This window comes from Sphaeramia orbicularis, chromosome 5 (assembly GCF_902148855.1).
Source record: "Sphaeramia orbicularis chromosome 5, fSphaOr1.1, whole genome shotgun sequence".
In the NCBI taxonomy this organism is placed as follows: Eukaryota; Metazoa; Chordata; class Actinopteri; order Kurtiformes; family Apogonidae; genus Sphaeramia; species Sphaeramia orbicularis.
Genome location: NC_043961.1, coordinates 54,877,800 through 54,898,726, shown reverse-complemented (window position 1 = coordinate 54,898,726; position 20,927 = coordinate 54,877,800). Strand labels below are relative to the sequence as shown.

The 20,927-nt window shown below is 38.0% G+C and overlaps 1 protein-coding gene across 1 annotated transcript in view; it reads left to right on the top strand.

Annotated features, from left to right (window-relative positions):
- The window catches only part of LOC115419455 (plexin-A2-like), a 152,431-nt gene that overhangs the window by 100,310 nt on the left and 31,194 nt on the right, over nucleotides 1-20,927 (top strand). The window contains 8 exon segments of the mRNA XM_030134248.1: nucleotides 1,326-1,525; nucleotides 5,764-5,915; nucleotides 6,973-7,090; nucleotides 8,315-8,451; nucleotides 8,972-9,139; nucleotides 13,270-13,363; nucleotides 18,252-18,432; nucleotides 18,435-18,490. Of these exon segments, the coding sequence (XP_029990108.1) occupies nucleotides 1,326-1,525; nucleotides 5,764-5,915; nucleotides 6,973-7,090; nucleotides 8,315-8,451; nucleotides 8,972-9,139; nucleotides 13,270-13,363; nucleotides 18,252-18,432; nucleotides 18,435-18,490 (1,106 nt within the window).

The window sequence follows — 20,927 nt, the reverse complement described above, 5'->3', positions numbered from 1 at the left end:
AATTTGCTCTGTTTAGCTCTCAAACCTTATATCTTGGTTTCCTTTCCATCATCATGCACGAATAGGTATTTGTCAGTTGTCAATGTGGGCTGAACATGAAATAGATCCATGCTGTCAAGGATACAGTCAGCGATGGCCGTGAATTTTAACAGGCCTTGTCATTGTTTAGACAAGTCGTTTTATACAGGCATCAATATGAGCTACATACAGGAAGCAGGATGTAAGAAACAAGTTTTAAAGAAGGGTTGATTGGGTTACATTTCTATATTTTTCCTCATGGTTAGAAAAAAAATACACGTACATGCTTTTATAAATGTTATTGGACTCACAAGCCCATACAGTAGTTGTATTTGGGTATTTTCAAAAGTGACCGCCCAGAATTCCTTTTAAGATTTGTTTCTAAAGGGATTTTTAAAAAAATCTTGATTCACTTTGGTTAGTTGATTGAATTTCCCAGCAAAACACTATCTTTTATAACTTAATAACACAAGGTGCATTTGGGCGCTTCTATGAAACTGGGTACATTTTGGTACCTGGCACATTGCCAGCTTTTTAGACCCAATAATAAAAGAGAAATTTAGACATATTTCCCCCCAGGATGTACCTAATGATGACCTCAGATAAATGTGAAAAAAAATTACAGTCTTGCTCTGAGCCATCCCAAAATTAATGAATTTTTAATCAAATATCGGGGCCAAAAACAGGACCAAAATTGGGACATGAAAAACTACCTAGGTGTCAGTGCGTTTGATCTGGAACACATGGCTGTAAATGGTCTTATACAGACTATAAATAAAGACACTGTGTTAAATTTGTCCTAGAGGTTTTTCTAATCCAGACATGTGGGTTTTTCATGAATCTCAGTCTCACTCCAGGTTTTGTATGTAACCCATTGTGTCCATTTGTGTTACGTGCAGAACCTGTCCAGTTAAACGCATATATATCACGAATGATATTGCAACAGCGGTCATTTTTGTGAAACACTCTGCCTTGCATAATTAGTTTGATTCCCAAAATGTACCTGTGAGAGAATAAGAAGATATTAAAAAAAATAGTAGCGTGCAATTTTCATGTCCCTTTGACCACCATGTTACATGCAGATTTTTGTATTAAATATAATGTAAAATAATATAAAAATGTGTTTAATCTGAAAAATAGTATCTCTTTTATCTCAGTAAGTATTTATTTTTAAAATAGACCCAGTTTCCAGTTTCCAAGGACCAGTTCCATAGAAGCACCCATTTCTAAAATTCACATTAGTACAGTCATTTTAAATTACTGCTATTATCATGAAACCGATCTGGTGTCCCGTGTGTTACCCACAGTGCACCTCTACAAGTGCAGCGCTCAGCGGGACAGCTGTGGCATGTGTCTGCGGGCTGAAAGGAAGTTTCAGTGTGGCTGGTGTAGTGGTGAAGGCAGATGCACCATGAAGCAGCACTGTCCTCCCATCTCCCCCTACGCGAGCCGGTGGCTGGACCTCTCTGCCAGGAATGTCAAGTGTACCAACCCACGCATTACTGAGGTCTGTTGTTTGTTTAAGCGGTTGCCCGGCCAGTCTGCCAGAAAGTGAGCTGTTAAGCCAATAAGTTAAAAAGCATACTGTGCATTAACTACACTGACACTACATGAGACTTCTGAGCCAAGTAGGTTAGAATCTGGTGGTAAATGACTTCAAATGTGTGACTTTTATCTCTTTATCCTCTCTATTAAACTGATGGTTGTTTAAGAAATGAGAAGCTACTCACTGTATCAGAGTTAAAGCACTTGTTGCAGTTGAAACGTATTAATCACAGCAGATTTGAAGTATTTACAGAGTTAAACCCAAGAATTCAATTTGGCCAAGCTGTGTGTATACTGTACATACATACAAACATACATACACACATGCATACATACACACACACACATATACATACACACGTTTATATACACACAAACATACATACATATGTACATACCAGTGGTGATTTCTCATAGACTGCAAGGGAAGCCCGGCTTCCCCTAAAATTACGAAAATTCAATGGTTAAATATGTTCGGTTGTGTTGACATTTCATTGACTACAAATGTGTTAGAACACGTTCATCTCAAAGGTGAGTTTGTTCAGAATCAGCTTTATCACAAATCAACGGACGCGATGTTGTTCACTTCTCCTCCATTCCCGTTGTGCTGTTTTCTCATTCGATTTCTGCTCAGTGCATTTGTCCATAGACGCCGGGCGTCTCTGGGCTTCAATGGGACTGAGTGGAACAGTTTTATTCATTGCCTCAAAACTGGACGGTAATTGGATAAATGCCACGATGTTGTCCCGCCCCCGGACATTCGGTGTCTCTGGGGGTGAATGGAGCTGTGGGCGGAGCTCGGCCGGGCTGGACACCAGAATCCCACGTGCTGATTGGAGGATCAGTCGAAAGGCTGAATCCCGTTTGATTGACAGCTATTTTGAGATCCCCTCCTTCACTGACACAGTTCAGTTTAATACCGTCGCACATTCTGCTGTGAAATCGAGAGAGAAACCACTACGAAATTACTCGTTCATTTCTTGCACTGTAAATAAAACACACTCATTGTACTTCCTTGTTTCAATTTAACATAATTTCAGCGTTTTCTTGTTTCAGTTACATAATTCAATCGTTTCTTGTTCGAGTTTAATATCGTTTTGTAGATAGTTAAATCAATCAAACTGTCGGCTAGGTCGGAGTGAAAGGAGCTTCTCTTGTTTAAAAAGGCTGAAGTCTTACACTCGCTACACAATGGGCCAAGGCCGTCTAAGCAACCTAGCTCTGCTGGACATTGAGAGGACACTGGTTAAGTCCCTGGAAAAGACGCCTACTTGGTACGATAAGGTCACTGAGCATTTTCTTAAAAAGGAACGGAGGGACGAATGTATGTTTAAATAACTTAACTTTTTTTTTTATGTAAGCCGACAATGAGCTTCCCCTGTCTGAAAGACAAGCAGCCGCCACTGATACATACTGTGTGTACATACATACATACATACGCATACTGTACATACATACATACACACACACAGAGACCTACACACCCACACATACATGTACATACACTCATGCACTTACATACATGCAAACATACACACACACTCACACCTATATACACACACCTACATAAATACATACATACATATCCATATATAGACACACACACACACACACACACACACACACACATACATGTAGACAGACGTGGTTGCAGTACTCTAATAAGGATGAGAGTATAAAGGTGAAGTTTGCTGCATATTGGTTTTCCATGTTGTGACATTCTGGCTGTTACCCTGACAGACTGTCCTGCAGGATACAGTAGCTGAACCAAAAATGTGTTCAATTAATGCCCATAGTTTTCTAAGGGATCATGTATGCATCATAACTTTACTGAAAGCTAATTTTTCTTCTTTCATCTGTTGTCACAGCATCACTAAACAAACTAAACAAACAAGTCCGGACACAGCATGGAATATGTGATTTTTAAAGTGGGGATGAAACAATATGAACTTTAATTTCTATGTGCAAATATGATGATAATTTACTTAAGTTTGGTACACAGTGAGAGTCGATTCTGATGCTGGTGTTTTTTATTTAGTTTTCATTGAATGTGATGCTAAATCCTACCACACCAACCTCCAGCAGGTTAAACTCACAGTTAACTTCAAGGAACACTAACTTATGATTTGAAATTCACACAGCACACAATACAGGCTCAAGCAAGACACTTCAACAGCTATCTGGGTGCATATTATACCTCGACTGATGTCATCATTCAGTTGAGCACCAACAGATAAACAAAAATAAGATGATGGCAGTCAGATTAATACTGGTATACGAGTGTATAATAAAACTGTTTGGCTGACACACCAGTGCGTCCCTAGTTCTTCTTGTTGAAACCAGTACTTGAGTTGTACAGCTTTGTTTATTCAGACAGTTAATGGCCAAAGCCCTGCACAAAAGCCCATTACTCTGCAGTCATTACTCATGTTCTTTATCCGTCTGCTTCTACCTCTAAGAGTCAAATCACAGTTAGCCAACACACCTTCTTGCACACGCCTGTTTAGTAAATTGTATATCTAGATGTGGCAACTTTTCCATTCACTATCCAAGTGTGTGTTTACCTGAGACTATATCTCATATTTTATTCCACATTGGCTGAATACCTTGTTCTTGACAGATAAATGAATTCAACCTGTTTAGAGAGAGGGGATGGATCTTTTATGTCACAAACTCCTGTTCATTCTCTTGAATGAGGCACAGTGGGTCAGGCACAGAGATGCAAGGCTCTTCCACTTCAAAGCGCTGCGAGTCTTTGATGTCCCTGTCACATTATTAGTGTTTCTGAAGAAGCTGCAGCAGAATGAATCAACTATGGAGAGCTGCTCCAGAGTGCAGCCAGTGTTGTTGTGGCATTGCTCTGGTTCTGCTCTGCAGGTCCAAAGGTGTCCTGCTGGGATGGTTAACTCTGCACTGGAATGTTTCTCAGGCTTTTATTATTCACTGCATTATTCATCAGAGTTTGTTTGAATTAATGTATCGCAAAGAATTGAAAACGCAAATACATATTTATGTAACATACATTTCACACAGTTGAGATACGTTTGCTTAATGTTTGCTTCCTGCGAGTACATGCAGATTACACTGAGACACGTCTCTGTGAAGCTGCCAACAGCTGATATTTTGTGACTGCATGGAATCATATTTGTGACAGTCTTCTTCTCTGGCTGGAAAGACTTTGAAGAGCCATTTAGACATTTAAACCTCTTATGTGTGCTGTAAAAACGGTGTACAGTACGGCCTGTTATGGTTAAATATCAAATTCAATTGTCATTACAGGTGTTTTTTATTCTTTGCTGCATGCATGCAGTTTTGGTCTGACAGCACAGCAGTCAAACCTAATTTAACAATTATTGTTTTTAATCAACATAAGAACACAATAAATCATAGTGGAGCAAATTGCTAGCCACCTATGCACTCATAAAACATTCTACTGTCAGTTCAACTTGATCAGCAGGAAACAAACACAATCATTTTATTCCAGAATTGCAAGAATTTATCACCCTGTAGATTTAGTGAAAAAAATTATCTTCATACTTTCAGCAGCTACGATGATTTATTCAGACATTAATTCTTTGTTTGAGGTTCAGTCCACAGTCATTTTGGTGCGTGTGTTTTCCTGCTGGCTGCTAATAATAACTTTAATCAATATTTTTCTTGTGACACCAAATGAGCAGCATGTTACCCAAACAGATTATAGAAAAAGACCAGTCAATGTAATGTACTGTTGACATTACCACCTACCAATTTGACCAAATGGCTACACAGCTTGACAAATTATTGACTGGGTCACAGTGGACTTTATAAATCCGATATAATAACAATAGTTTGGTGGTGGAAAAAAAAGCAGAGCACTCACTGGGCAAGCCGATATTTCCACCATTCTGGAAAAACAACATGATGCTGTAGGAAATCAATCCTTGATTTCATTGGAAACTGTTGAACTCAACATATAAGCCAAAGTAATCAATCTATACATCAGGCAGGAACTATGCTCTCTTGATTTGTCGAGCTGATTATTTGGATACTTCAATACATAGGTAAATCTTCACCCAAAATCTATGGAAATGATTTATTCTCTGCATTTCATTCACACATACACCCCTTCCCATATCTGTTCTCTGTATATATTAAAGAGTTACATAATCAATTCCATCTTTATGTAATCCTACTGTTTCGTCTGATTTGTCTGTATCGTAGGTGAGCCCCGTGGCAGGACCTCTGGAGGGCGGAACATTGGTCACTATCCAGGGCCTGAACCTGGGTCTGTCCTTCTCAGAGCTGGAAGGCAACGTGGATGTGGCTGGGGTACCGTGCACCCCCCAAGAGGAGGGATACATCACTGCAGAACAGTATGACAGTCTCCTCCCCTCCACAGTTAAAACAGGCTTACTGTATTCTACACAGACATACAGTATGGATGCAAACACACACAGAAAAACACACACATTCACTCTCCGTTTCGCTTCTATGCTATTTTTCTCTCAGACTTGAGTCGGTGAATAAGTCAGATCTAATTGATGCCTCATCAGGTTGTAGGATTGTGTGGGGGGCTTTGCATTTGCGTTGGTGCAGTCAGAGCCAAAGGAAGAGACAGTCTTTGTGTCATTGTCGTTATGAGGGTGTCGGCACAGCTGTAATTGAAATGCGCTGCATGTCGCTGACTGGAGGGACAATCTGTTAGCCATGTGTTTCTCTCACAGCCATGTAATGCGATTGGGCTCAGGCTGCAGGGACTTTATTTATATCCTTGTAAAAAAAAAAAAAAAAAGGAGAAAGAAAAGAACATGCCAGCAGAAAATTGGAAAACTCTGGTGATGTATGAATAGAAGGGCTGGGCAGGGACGATTCATTGGTTGCTCTTATTGTATCAGGAAACGCAGTTTGGTGCGTAGGGCAGTGGATTCAGCAGAGTCATTCATTTGGCGCACACAGTGCTTTAAAACATGGCATTACAGCTGTTACAACCATTAATTTCAGCATGGGGTCAGTTGCTATAATGACTTATTCATGGCGCACTTTATCTTATTGACCTGACAGGCAATACTGATTTATCGAAGAAACCCTTATGTTGTCATGGTTACCAGAGGTAATGGTGGGTGGCAATCGTGCTGGAGATGGGAAGGAGTGTAGTTTATCATGTGAGTTATATTGCTGTTATAGGTTTCCCATTAGGAAGAAAGATGGCCCTCCGTATTGACCCACAACTTCTATGAAAGTCTGCCTCAATCACACTGGCCAGTAGAGGCCATCTTCCCTCAGTGAGATTCATAACAGATGTGATACAGTGCACTCAACCTGCTCCGTGTGTGTTCAGCCTGTTTATTTCTTGCATGCATTACAATTTTGGTTGTGTGTCTGTATTTGTGCATATCTGTATTGTTGTATTTGTGCCTTTTGTTTGGGTAGGATTGTTTGTGAGATGGCAGCCGCTCCCAAAGGAAGTGCACCGGGTCCAGTAATGCTGTGTGTCGGTGAATGCAGACCAGAACTGCGTGCACAGTCCTCCCAGCTCTACTCCTTTGTGGTAATTCTAACACAACTTAAGTTTGAACATTTGATCTGAAACAAACATGAAGTGAAATGTTTTAGACATAAAGTATAAACTGTAATTAACTTAATGAGTTTGAGATATTCAGGGGAGTTTAAAACATTACCATAAAGTGCTTTAGATGGTTTGTTTACTGCGTGCATCATTTTTATTTTCTAGCTAATTATAAGATTGTTGACTTTATTGCACTCAGGCCACATGAAACTTTTGTTTGTTTTTGAAGATGTGCTGTATTATTAATGTTTTTTTTAGCAAATTAGTTGAACCCTCCGGTATCCCGTCCAGCAAGGCCCTTACTAAGTACCAAGTGTGCCTTTTTGGCACACTTGTGGAATAATGTCAAAACATTTTTCATACAGTTTGTTTTTAATTCTTTTACGCTTATTTCTATTTCATCAACTTGAGCTGTAAATAAAAATATCAAATTCTCAATAATTGTCACATTTTTTAACCCTTTAAATACCATGTTTGTAATGTAAACAAACCATTTTCTTGGATGCAAAAAAACACAAAAAATTATTTTTTTCAATATACTACAGAAAAAAGTGAATCACATATTATTTTATTTTTGCAGCCTGGCATATGCCAGTGATTAACTCCAAATTGGTTAATTTGCATTATTATTTTTGGTGCTAGGTCAAATGTTTAAAAATACTAGCATCTTTCACCAAGTGTGCCAAAAAGGTACACCTACAAATCAAACTATTAAATATTAAATGTTGATTTATTTTTCTGCTCTAATTTGATTTTATTTTTCTAAATCAAAGTCAGCCCTAATCAAACATATCAAATGGAAGAAATAGTGCGTTTTAGCCACACTTGGGAGACAGATGCTAGTCTCGTAATTTCCTTTTGTTTACAATGTGCAAATTTTACTTGGTGACCAGAATTTAAAATATCATGCAAAAATGAACAACTTTTGAATTCTAACCATTTAAATTGTGAAAAATACTATGAAGTTTTTTAACATGAAGTGCAAAGTGAGCCTAAAAGGCACACCCTGGATACCGGAGGGTTAAAGTATGACCCCTATTGAAAACTTCTTACTTTTTGTTGACTTTTTAATCAGCAAATACTTTAGTTCCCAATGAAATTTTTCCCTCAGAGCCAGTATAAATGAGCTTACAATGAATAAGACACGCTCCTTTCTGGATGTCACCTTTGTTAAATGAAAAATTAATGACTTATGGTTCTCAACAGACCCCTTCAATGCTGGCGTTGACTCCAGGCAGAGGACCAGAATCCGGGGGCACTAAGGTCACCATTGTGGGAGAGAATCTGGGGGCTGGCAGCACAGTTAATGTGTACTTTGGTAATCAGACCTGTGAGTTGTACAGGTGAGTCCGATGTCAACATAGCATCCTGATGTTTTATTAACCTCCCATCTATTAAAATGAATAATTCACAAATGCTAAAATGAGACTTGTGCTTACTTCCACACATATTAATTCCTTTCCCAGATACTCTATTTAAAGAAGCGCACTTTAGATGCAATTAAAGCTCTGTGTGTTAAATGGAAGGTCGTAATAATAAATTGCAGGGAGGTGATGAAACACACAGCAGTAGGTAGAATATTGTTCATTGAGTATTTATAGATATCTATTTGAAGTTCAAAATACTTCACATGGTAACAGTCAGGAGGGTGAAACGAGGGAGCCATTAGCTGGAGCACCCTCTAATTACAATGTTCCATCCCTAATGTGTCTGTAACGAGGAAGGGATGGGACAGACTATGATGAATCCTTTCGCCTCATGGTAATGTGCATGGCTCATAACAGTGTGAAGCCGGAGCAGCAGCGAGCAGGCAGAATCACAATCAAAGGGAACAATAAATCCCTCTTTTGGTTCCCCCCCCAGGAGGACCATGTCAGAGATTGTGTGCTTCTCTGCTCCATCTGTGCTGGGAGCAGGACTGGTGCAGGTTAGTTTGAGTGTCGACCGAGCCAATGTTCCTGGAAGTCTGGCCTTTGAATACATCGAAGACCCAACAGTCCAGCGCATTGAACCTCTATGGAGCATCACAAGGTAACGACACAATACAGCCCTGCAGAAACGCAGATATGAGCCCCTTTAACCTTTATTTAACCTGGAAAACAGTGAACACAATTAACCCTTTCATGCACGAATTATGAGAACCTTAGTCAAGATTTTTTTTCTTCAGTGTTTAGCCATGAAAAACACAAAGTGATCCAGATTTTTTTTTTTTCTATGGAGTTAGAAAAATATCCATGCATTTAATTTTTGAAGTAAAGAAACGTGTTTAAAACCCAATATCAGAGAGTGATATGAAAACAATGAAATAAAAACATTTTTAATGCTGCTAATCTGATGTCTTCTCACATTTTAACATATTCTAATGCTAGTAATTACTCATTTCATGGAGATAATATGCAAAAAATAACCCGTCTTGTCTAACAAATAACAATTGATTTACACTCAAACATGTTAGTGCAGATCAGGTTTATCAAGAACAGCAAAGTTACAGTAATGATCTGAATTACAGTGTATGGGATGGTGCATAAGCGTCCACTGTGTTGGCTGATATGGAACTAAAACAACAAAACCCATTAATATACAAGAGAACAGCTGGAGAAGAACTGTCCACTGGAGTGGACAGTGCATGAAAGGGTTAACAATATCCCACAGGTTTAAAATGTAAGTCTTTCTGTGGTTTCTCACCTGAATCTCTTGCATTCAGGTGGACAATTTCAAAGTGTCACCCACCATAAACAAACCATTTGTTTACATTCAGAGCCAGTAGGTAACTCGAGTATCTTCGGCATTTTGTTGTGACGTGCATTGTGGGAAACAGAGGCTCATCCAGCTGCTAAAGACACAACGCGGAAACGGCAGGAGCTCCCTTCCCTCTATGCATATTCCTCCAGCCGTTTCCACGTTTCAGATGTTTCCACGTTGTGTTTGTTTCATTCATATAATATCATATGGTCGCGCAGCCGCCTACCTTTCCTGCAATGCACGTCGTGACAAAATTCCAAAGATGCCCGAGTTACCTCCCGGCTCTGTTTGTAAACACATGGTTTGTTTATGGTGGATGGCACTTCGAAATTGTTCAGCGTAATGCAAGAGATTCAGGTGAGTAATCATAGAAAGACTTACAAATTCATGATACTTAGGCTATGACTGAGGTTTTACATATTTGATGAAAAACTGGACATGGAAGTCTCCTGCACCTTTAAGGTATCCATGAGTCATTTACATGGATGTAAAAAAATAAAATACAAACTGTTAAAATATGAATTGCAATTTTCTAAATATTATTCACATAATCACTATCAATATAAATATAGTGTCCGCCTACAAAAATGTAAAAATAAATACTGCAAAGCCTATATGTGGACAAGTCCAGTGTCAAAAACTGAAATGAATCCAAACACACACCTTCAAACCCCCCCACCCCCTATCCCCCCTTGTTTTAACCAACTTGTGTGAAAAGTAAAGGGAAGGACGTATGTTTCATCAGTTCATTCACTCAAACTCACAGTGGAGCTGAGTCAGCGGCTCAATCTGCCAGAAGTTCAGGCAAACTGAGGTCAAGATTAATGACGAACTGTAGATCAGTTAAAATGCTTAAAAATCATTCATATCAGTTTTTTCTCTTCAGCAAGGAAACTTACTGGGGAATTATTAATAATTCTAAAGTATATACTGTTTGCCTTTGGCATTAAATACATCTGATGATACCATCTTCTTACGTGTAAGGTAATTTCATAACTGATTGAAGCAGCATAATTAAGTGCCATTTTTCTTGCTCAATACAGACTATAGAGACAGATAGTGTGAAGAAGTCCTGGGAGCAAGGACGGTAACTGCATATTCTTTAAAAATGATGTCGGTTTGTGGATAAGATCACGACAGATGAAAAAAGCCTGATATAAATATGAATATGCCAATGATGACTGCAAACACGTCTCATTTATGCATTAATTACTCAAACTCTCAAGGTTAGAGCTGAATTCACTGCACCTCCTGTGAGGAGAATGCAGCCCTCTCAACTGTTCACAAGCACTGAAGTCCAAATACGGACTATTGCAGTATTAAGAAATATCCTATAATGCACACTTTTTTGTCTGTACTATTAAGTTTCACAACATACTTTATGCTATAAAGTCTCAACCCATCTGAAGATGCACTCAGATTAAAAACAAGCATTTCCTATCTATTTTTATAACAGGGTTACGGCGTACATGTGGCTCAGTAGATTACGCATCTCCAAGGACGTCTGATGCATGTACTGTATGTACTGAGTGGCATCTTCCCCTCTGAATGTGTATGACGCAAACAGATAAAGAAACTGTTTTGCATATACTCTCCAATAAAACATCTCTTAATATGAAAAACCCTTCTGCCTAAATGTGGCTGTCTGCCTAGTACAGATTATGAGTCTGCCAGGCAATCTGTGAGTTAGCCAGCAGTCATAGACACAGGGAGAGTAAAGCAAATGTTGATAATATCTAATCAGTTATCGCAACAAGGTGACTGATAAACATCAAAATCCGTGCTGATTTCAGTTTTTTTTTTGTTTTTGTTTTTTTTTTTTTTACTTAGGCGGCATTTCACCTCATATTACAATTAGCTAAGTAACGATATGAAAATTTCATAACACGGTTACTGTGACCAAAATTATCACCATTATCATTATTATCACGGTATTGCTGAAATTGTGCTCAAAATGTTCAAAAAGTACTAATACACACACTGAAATAATTTAACCAAGTTGTATTTTGAAAAAAACAAATAAAAAATAATAAAATATTTGGCACAATGTACCTTCTGTTGCAGAAACATTCAAGTATTAACCCTTAGTGGTCTGAGCCTATTTTGTCCATTTTTCAGTCCTTTTGATTTTGTCTTTATATACTATATAAACAAAAGTTTACTATACTCATATTTGGTATCTTTTTTTTCAGCACAACTTCATTTATATCATCTGTCTATTATTTTTTCACTTTAAACTACTATATCAACACGAAAGGCCAGAAAACACAAAAAAGGCAAAAAAATCTATTTGAAAAATGTGTCAACTTTATTGCATAAATAACACAAAGATGTTTAACGAACCTTTTCAAAGACTTTAAAAGTGAATATTGGTTCCAAATATTAGGTATATAGAAATTAAAATTGTAATAAATTAAAACTATACTCCAATATTTGACATGAAAGCAGATCTTTACATAGGGTTTTTTCCCCTAAAAGTGCTGCAATCAAACACGGTTATCATGATAATTAGAATTTAAACGGTAATACTAACCGTCTGCAATTTTACCGCGGTTTATCGTTATACCGGTAATCATTACATCCCTAATTACAATTATAGTAATTGCGTAATTACTTGCTGCACAGTTCTAAAGTGGAATACCTGTGTTCCACTAAATAAAAGATGGCACTTAATTTGGGTCTGAGTGGGATTACCCAGCACTGTGTTCCTGCAGATTAAACTTCAGAGAGATACCCTGGCCCACAGCCTGGTGACAGGAGGAGCTTTGTGGAGTTGCAATCAAGAGCCCTCATCATGAATGTGCAGCCCCACTATGTGGCCCTACAAGCTTAGGTAGCCTTTGAAGTGTGAGAAGAGAAGGATTGGCACTCTGTCGGGTTGACTGGATTGGCCAGTTTTTTTTTTTTTTCGTTTTTTTTTTTTTTGTGCTATTTCTCTCTTTTTCACCCTCTGTCTTTGTCCTTACCTCTACCTCTAAACTCCACATTCCTTGTTCAGTTTTCTAAGATCACGCCGCATCCCAGGTTATCTAAAGATTACAGTGTTGTTTATTTTAATCACATCTAGCACAGATATATAAACAAGCAGCACCTGTATTCATGCTATGCCAGGCTCACACTCACCGGTGAATTTAAAATAGCAGCCAGCTGGTTTGCCGTTTGATCTGGTGCTTCTGCCCGATAACAAAGAGTGAGCTACCACGCCAGCTTTACCTCCTCAGACCTGCATTAATGTGAGAAATTGTTGAGTTTGCAAGTTAAAAAGATGGATCTATGTAGTCGTCGAAATACATCAGGATGAAAAGCATTTTGTTTTGAATCAGACATCAGTGCTGAATCATGCTATGTGTGTGCGGTTGTTTAATAATGCTACAGTTTCCTGAAATAAATCCATAACTTTTTTTTTTTTTTTCACACAGTGGTCACACCACCCTGACTGTAACTGGAACAAACCTGGATGTGGTTCAAGAGCCGCGGGTCAGAGTCAAATATGCGGGCCATGAATCTGTCAATGTGAGTGTGACTGCTAACTGTTAATATACTGCACTCAAGCTTTATTGACGTTGCTTACTCAAGCTAATAGAAATGAAAGAGTAAAGTTGTTCATTAGTACAACAAGGTAGATTAGTGCAGGGGTTAATAACCACTCTTTGTTCTCATACACCAATCTTTACTGGCTTGTTTATGTAGTCTTAAAGGTACAATATGTGACAATGACGAGAATGTATTTATGGCTTTTTAATTTCAATGTGTTAATGTTAGACTTTTATCCGAGCAAAATTTGGTTCCACCTTGGCAGATTTGTTTTCTTCCTAATACAAGACCATTTACTTGTATTTAATTATATTCAAAGAGGCATTTATTCCTCAGTGCCTCCATCCTACTCTTGTACAACACTAGTTATCATTAACAATTAACAATGCTCGGTGTCTGCTAATGTTTAGTTGACTGACATCACATTGATATATAACTGTGAAATATATCTGACCATTTACAAATGATGCTAAAACCTACTTTTGGGAGGTACTGTTAATTGGAAACTAGGTCCTGTATTATATGTTGTTGTTTTTTGTTTTATAATTGTGATGAATGGTTTTTAGTTGTTGTTGTGTTGTTACCATCCGCGAAGGAGGTTATGTTTTGCCGCCGTTGGTTTGTCTGTCTGTTTGTCCGTCCGTGTGCAAGATACTCAAAAAGTTATGGACGGATTTGGATGAAAATTTCAGGAAATGTTGATACTGGCACAAGGAACAAATGGTTCAATTTTGGTGGTGATTGGGGGTGGGGGGCCACTGGATCTGCCTTGGCGGAGATCTGTGCTCTATGAGTGCTTTTCTAGAAAAGACAGCGCAGACCTCCACCAAGGCAAATCAGTGCCGCCCACCCCTCCCCCCGATCACCACCAAAATTTAATCATTTGTTCCTTGTGCCAGTATCAACATTTCCTGAAATTTTCATCCAAATCCAGGGCACTGATCTGCCTTGGCGAGGTCTGCGCTCATCCGGGTGCTTCTAGTTTTGCTTTGTATTGATTTGTTTTGGTCATTCGTGCACTGCAGTGTAAAGACAATTGTGTTGGTGGTGCGGACTCTATGAAGAATAGCAATGGCCAAAGCTAATGGGATCCAAATAAATGAAATAAAATGACCCTGAAACAGCCCACTAAGGTGAAGAAATGAGCAGCTCCCAACACAACACAGATTCCAACACAAATTTTAACTAAGTCCAATAGCATGCACAAACTTTACATGTTGTACCTTTAAACATTGAGATGGATTAATGAAGTGTTTTTCAACCTTGGGGTTGCCTGGAATTCAATGGGTCACTTGGAATTTCTAGTAATTGATAAATAAAAAAAAAAAAACACTTACTAATTAAAAAAATGTATGGTGAGTTGACAGAGACAATCACAATACATAAAAGACAAGACAAACTCTGAAGCTGAAACTGAAGCACTGTGGTACTGTTTATCTGTCAAATGTTCATTGTGGTCGGTTTCAGATGCTGCAGCTCTTTCATAATTCATAGTTTGAGTTATTGTTTGTTCTGTATTAATTGTCAGCCTTGTAAATCCATGCTGGACTGACTGTACATATCCTGACCAAGGAAAATCAAATTCTCAGTTTGTGCAGTAATCTACACCTGGCTTTTCTGCCTCCGTCCATAATGATATACATTATATAGACTAAATTTCATCTAAAATTAACATTTACTTAGCAAACTATTACATGATCAAAAACAAATTAATTTTAGCAAAAATAAATTCTCCGTTTTGAATGTCTGGGGTCATCAGAAAATTGTGATGTTAAAGTGGGGTTACGAGCCAAAAGAGGTTGGGAACCAGTGGATTAATGCTTAAGAATATCTTGTTACCCAATACATGAGGAAAGAGAGGCAGTTTGGTTTAGAGTGGATTTAATCTTGAATGTTACAATAATAATATCCAGACCTGGGAGTCTGAAATCAAAAACATACCCTGTCAGTACCCAACAATCATAAAATCACAGCAGCATAATGTTATCAGGCAGTAGATAAAATGGACCTGGCATCTGTGGTTGTATAAGTGATGCCAGATATGAACACAGTAAAGCAATGATGGTTGAATAGTTGTGTTTTATTCCAAAATGAGCTCCAAAACAAAAAAAAAAAAGCTGACATGAAAGTGCAACTCAGTTTTGGGACGTGATTTATGGTGCTGATTCTGCTTGCCTGAGCTCCTCAGGCAGGTTGCTTCAAAGTGATTGATTGTTTCCACAGTGTTGAGGCCCCGATGGCAAAAGTCCAGTCACCTTTAGCCTTACGTTTTCCAATTTGGACAAGTCAGGGATTTGCCTGAGGATCTGAGGCTGCATCACTGAAGGAGGGCAGAAATTTTTGGAAGGAAGTTTTAGCTAGATCTCAATAGATCAACATAGTATTAAATCTATTCAAAAATGTAATACTTTGAGCAGGAAATGTAAAGATGCTGGTGTTTCTTTGAGATCATAATTTGCTTTTTTCCCTGAGCTTTAAATAAACAGAGCAGAAGGCAAATATCATATTAGAGTGTTTAAGCCTCTTTCTAGATAAGTAAATGTTATATTTCTCAGTTTTCAGAGTCAGAAATAATGTCAGCGTCAAATATACTCAGTTTTGAATGAAACGTATTTTTCATCTATCCATTTAACCATCAAATATAGAACGACTCCGTAGTCAGTTTATTACCCCGCCCCCAAAGGGGACGCAAGGGGTATTGCTTTTGGTTTGGTTTGTTTGTTAACATTCTAGCAGCAAAACTATTGGTTGAATTCATACCAAACTGGGTTTATACCATACCAGTGACCAAGCATAGATGTCATTACATTTGGGGAACAGTAGGTCAAAGTTCAAATTTTTTATGAATTTTTATTTTTTTCCCATTTACTTATAGTGGGTGAAATTCAAATGTCTGTAGCAGCAAAACAATTGGTTGAATTCATACCAAATTGGGTTTATTGATTGCCAGTGACCCAAATAGATGTCATTACATTTTGGGAAAAGTAGGTCAAAGTTCCAATTTTTTATGAATTTTTAAAATCTTTTTTCTTTTCCCATTTACTTATAATGGACAAAATTTCAAATGTCTATAAATACATACATTTTGTTTCAATTTACTTCAAATTTCGCACATATATAGAGACAACTGATATGCTGACATCACATGCAATCGACATGATGACATCAGCTGGATCGATGCCAAAATAAGCTACGACAGTGGTTTCCAACCTTTTTTGGTTCTTGACCCCATTTTAACATCACAAATTTCTGGCGACCCCAGACATTCAAAACTGAGATTTTTTTTTTTTTGCTAAAATTAATTTGTTTTTGATCATGTAATAGTTTGCTATACTATGTTGCAAATAAACGTTAATTTTAGACGACATTTAGTCTATATAATGTATATTATTATGGACAGAGGCAGTAAAGCCAGGTGTAGATTACTGTACAAAGTGAGAATTTTATTTTCCTTTTTTTAGGATATGTACAGTCAGTCCAGCTTGGATTTACAAGGCTAACAATCAATACTGAACAAGCAAGAACTCAAACTATGAATGATGAAAGAGCTGCAGCATCTGAAACTTACCACAATGAACATTTGACAGATAAACAGAACCACAGTGCTTCAGTTTCAGACTCACAGTTTGTCATGTCTTTCATGGATTGGGATTGTCTCTCAACTCACCATATATTTTTATTAGTAAGTTTTTATTTTTTATTTTTATCAATTACTAGAAATTTCAGTTGACCCCAACTGAATTCCAGGCGACCCCACGTGGGGTCCTGACCCCAAGGTTGAAAAACACTGAGCTACAATATGTGTGAAGGGCAGGGTTTGTTGTGCCTGACACCACTTGTTTTTTCTGTTTTTTACTGTAGACATCTATGCTTTGGTAGAGGGCTGGACAGTAATGCTGTGTTTACTGTGTACTGTGATATAGCATACAAACATAAAACCTGCTGATATTCTGGCATCCCAGCGTGTGCTGTGTATTCAATGTGACGGTTAGACATTGTGCATCCGAGGTATGCACTGAGCCAATTAAGTGGTGTGTTAATGATGCCAGAGCAGAATCTGAGCCAGTCAATTAAAACAGCATGTTCTCTAGTATCACTGGCAGCACTGAGATCTAAAGGGATTAAAGCTGAACTTTCACCCGAATCAGTTTCTAAAAGAGGGTCACCGGTGAATTTAATGAGGGTCGTGTCTTTATCACACATCTCTTGAAAACATAACTGAAACTTCTCAGAAATGTTTATCGTCACAAAAGCAGTTAATTGACTTGGAATGACTTTGTGAGAAAACTTTGAAAAGAAAAAAAAAAAACAGCAGCAGAGAAATTGCCCTGGAGGTTGTGGATTTTAAGGAATCAGCATGAATTTAGGAGGAGTTTAAAAACTGTGAAGAAAACAGCAGATAACATCTTAATTTTAAATAGGTGAACAGAGTTTTAAGAAGTGGATGTTAAACTTCAAAATGTTGTAATTAAGGAAAATTTTGTCGGTGGGAAAAAGTAAACATTATTCATGTATACCGCCTCAGTGACAAAGGAGGTTTATAAAACAACATCTGGGGCAGTGTACATATGTAGGCGGTAGCAAAGCAATTATCGTTTCACATGCAGGAGGTTCGAAAACAAGAAAATATGGGAGAAGGTAAATAGGGTAGAGATAACAGCAAATACCAAGATGTACAGAAATACATGGTTTCATGCTGACACCACAGGGGCTCTGAATAGGAGTCAGTTAATGTTGAGCTGCAGAAAACAGAAAATGGTTCCTCAGGATGGCTGACATCTGTATATTAAAGTCATTTAGAATAATATGGGTAGGAAGAAACCTAATTATGAAGCTCCCTTCACTCATAAAATGTTGTCTCCTGCAGGTGTGTAAAGTGCTGAATACGACAACCATCAGCTGCTTCGCTCCCTCTCTGAAGGCCGAGTACACCACAGACCAGGAGACCATCAAACACGTGGACGAGTTTGGCTTTGTCTTCAATAATGTCCAAGCCCTGCTCACCTACAATAACACAAGCTTTGTGTACTACCCCAACCCTTACCTGGAGCCCTCAGCCTGTCAGGGGTCCTGGAACAGAAACCGGGTGCTCCCATCATACTCAAAGTACGTAAAAGAGATGGGACCTGCCACTGTTTAATGATTCTGTCTGATGTATCGGCAGTAAACAGAGGCTGGTATCTAACTGACCTCCATCAGCACCATATGATCAGAACCGTTCTTACTGAATTTTTTTCTCTATTTAATTTTTCTTAAGTGATTTATCACCATTTATCTTAATATTATCCTCAATATTTAGCTTGTTTTCAGTATTTTTTCCACGTATTTTCCTATATTTAATTTGGCATTGGCTACTACCACAGTACTGTGGCACAAAATATGGGTTTGTCTAATGCCACAGAGCCAATCAAATGTTAGCATTTGTACTAGAGCCAATCATGGATACTGTTACATGAACTCATTATCCTCTTGTTGCCACAGTACTGTGGTGATACATGGCGTATACTTCAGTGCATTCTTTTATGCATTTTGCTACCACAGTACTGTGGCAATGGATGGAAGAAACGACAAATTAGTGATAAAATACAGTACAAAATAAGGATTATTGTTCTAAATAATCTATATGTTGTTTTATGGTGTTCTTTGTTCAGTCAGTGAAGCTGGAGACGGTGGGCAGAGCAACATGCTAGATGCAGCAGTGTGCCATGTGACTTGTCAGTTCTGTGTCAGTTCAGTGTATTGAGTGTTGTCCGAATTCTGCACTCTGAACGTTGTCCCAGTGGCAGATTTATATCGGTGTCGGGTTTACCTACCGGTGCCCTTGGTGCCGTGCGCCTGCCAGTCCTGTCACTTTTTCAACAAAATCTATCATTAACTGAACATAACCAAGTGTTTCCATCCAGTGTCACTGATCCAACTCCATGGATTTTACTGGTGAATCAATGCTGTAGAAGATGACGGTGTTTCCATAGTAACTACGGAGCCTCTGAACGTCCAAATGGGTCATAACTGATGACCATGAAAAGATGACAAACTGTATTTTACACCAATTATTAACATGTATTGATAGGATTAGTGGATCACCAGGTATTAAATAGTTTAGATCAGTAGATGGTTTTGGTCATCAGTGGCTGTTTGGGTCTTTATGGGTTAAACATATAAAACATTCTGTCCCTTCAATGATCAATACATTAGCCCCAAAAATTTCTAAATACCAGCAAACTGTTATCAAAGTATTGCAACACATTCCCTCTATGTACATGTCTGCTGTTTATAGTCTCTTGAATAGATTTTTCCAGGTGTTTTACTCTTTACCACATGTGCCACAGCTTCCAAGTTTATCCTTAAATTGTGTTTTCCGCAGAGGAGCAACACTGGATTGCTATTTAAAGCAATTTGTTTCTGTTTTTTGGTAAAATAAGTAATTCAAAGAACCCATTCAGACATGCTGTAAGATGTTAGAGTGCTCTGGATAGTTAAAATAATTTTGATATTATTACTACTTCCTTGTGAATCTACTGAAAGAGCACATATCACAAAATCTGACAATGGTTTGATTCAGCCCATGGCCACTTGGGGCACGTCATCTCAGACTCAGACTCAACTTTATTGTCATTCAATCAACAGTACATGACAGAAAGAAATATAGTTACCCAGGTCTTGGTGTTTGTAGCATGAGAAAAGATAAGAGGGTGAAATATAAAATAATATATATAAAACTTAATAGAATAGTTCCTGAACTATTCCATCACGCAGGAGTGGAGAGATATAGCAGATGGCATTTATTTAATGGAAAGGATTACTTTTTCTCTTTGTCTTAAGAAAACAGTTTTGTTTTGTTTTTAACTTTGGACCGAATGGGTCAAGTATATTCAGGCTTTACAACCAGATTTTGTGAAAGCCTGAACTGTAACTCTGACTTTACCTTATTATTCAACCTCATCTGATTTTTCTTTTCTTTTTTTTTTGTCAATTTGTACACGTTTTCTCTCCCAATATCTATATAGTTATTGAAATTTATAAAATATGTCCATGCCAGTGGGTCCAAAACTGCTCTTGATAATATACACATTATGCTCTGTAATATAAACTGCTGTTCAGAAAAAAAAAAAAAAACACTCAATAGAATAGAATAAAAACTACCATAGAATACGCAAAAAATAAAAAAAAAATAAAAAAATAAATTACCGTCCACTGTGTACAAAATTACACAATATACAGCAACCATAACAGTTAAAGTGGTGGTGCATGTAGCAGCAGCAACAGTGAAATAAAATGACAATAGTGACTTAAGCTGCATCATGATCTGTTGTTAAGGTGCATGGTCGGCAGTATGTAGGGGCAGTGCATGGGGGGGGGGGGGGGGGGCGGGCAGCTCAGTAGTTCAGCAGCACTGCAAAAATCTAAATCTTACCAAGTGTATTTTTCTCATTTCTAGTCAAAATATCTCATCACACTTAAATAAGACATAATCACCTAAACAGTAACTTTTCAGTGAGATATAAGAACTTATTTTTAGACAAAAGATCTTGAAAATCTTATT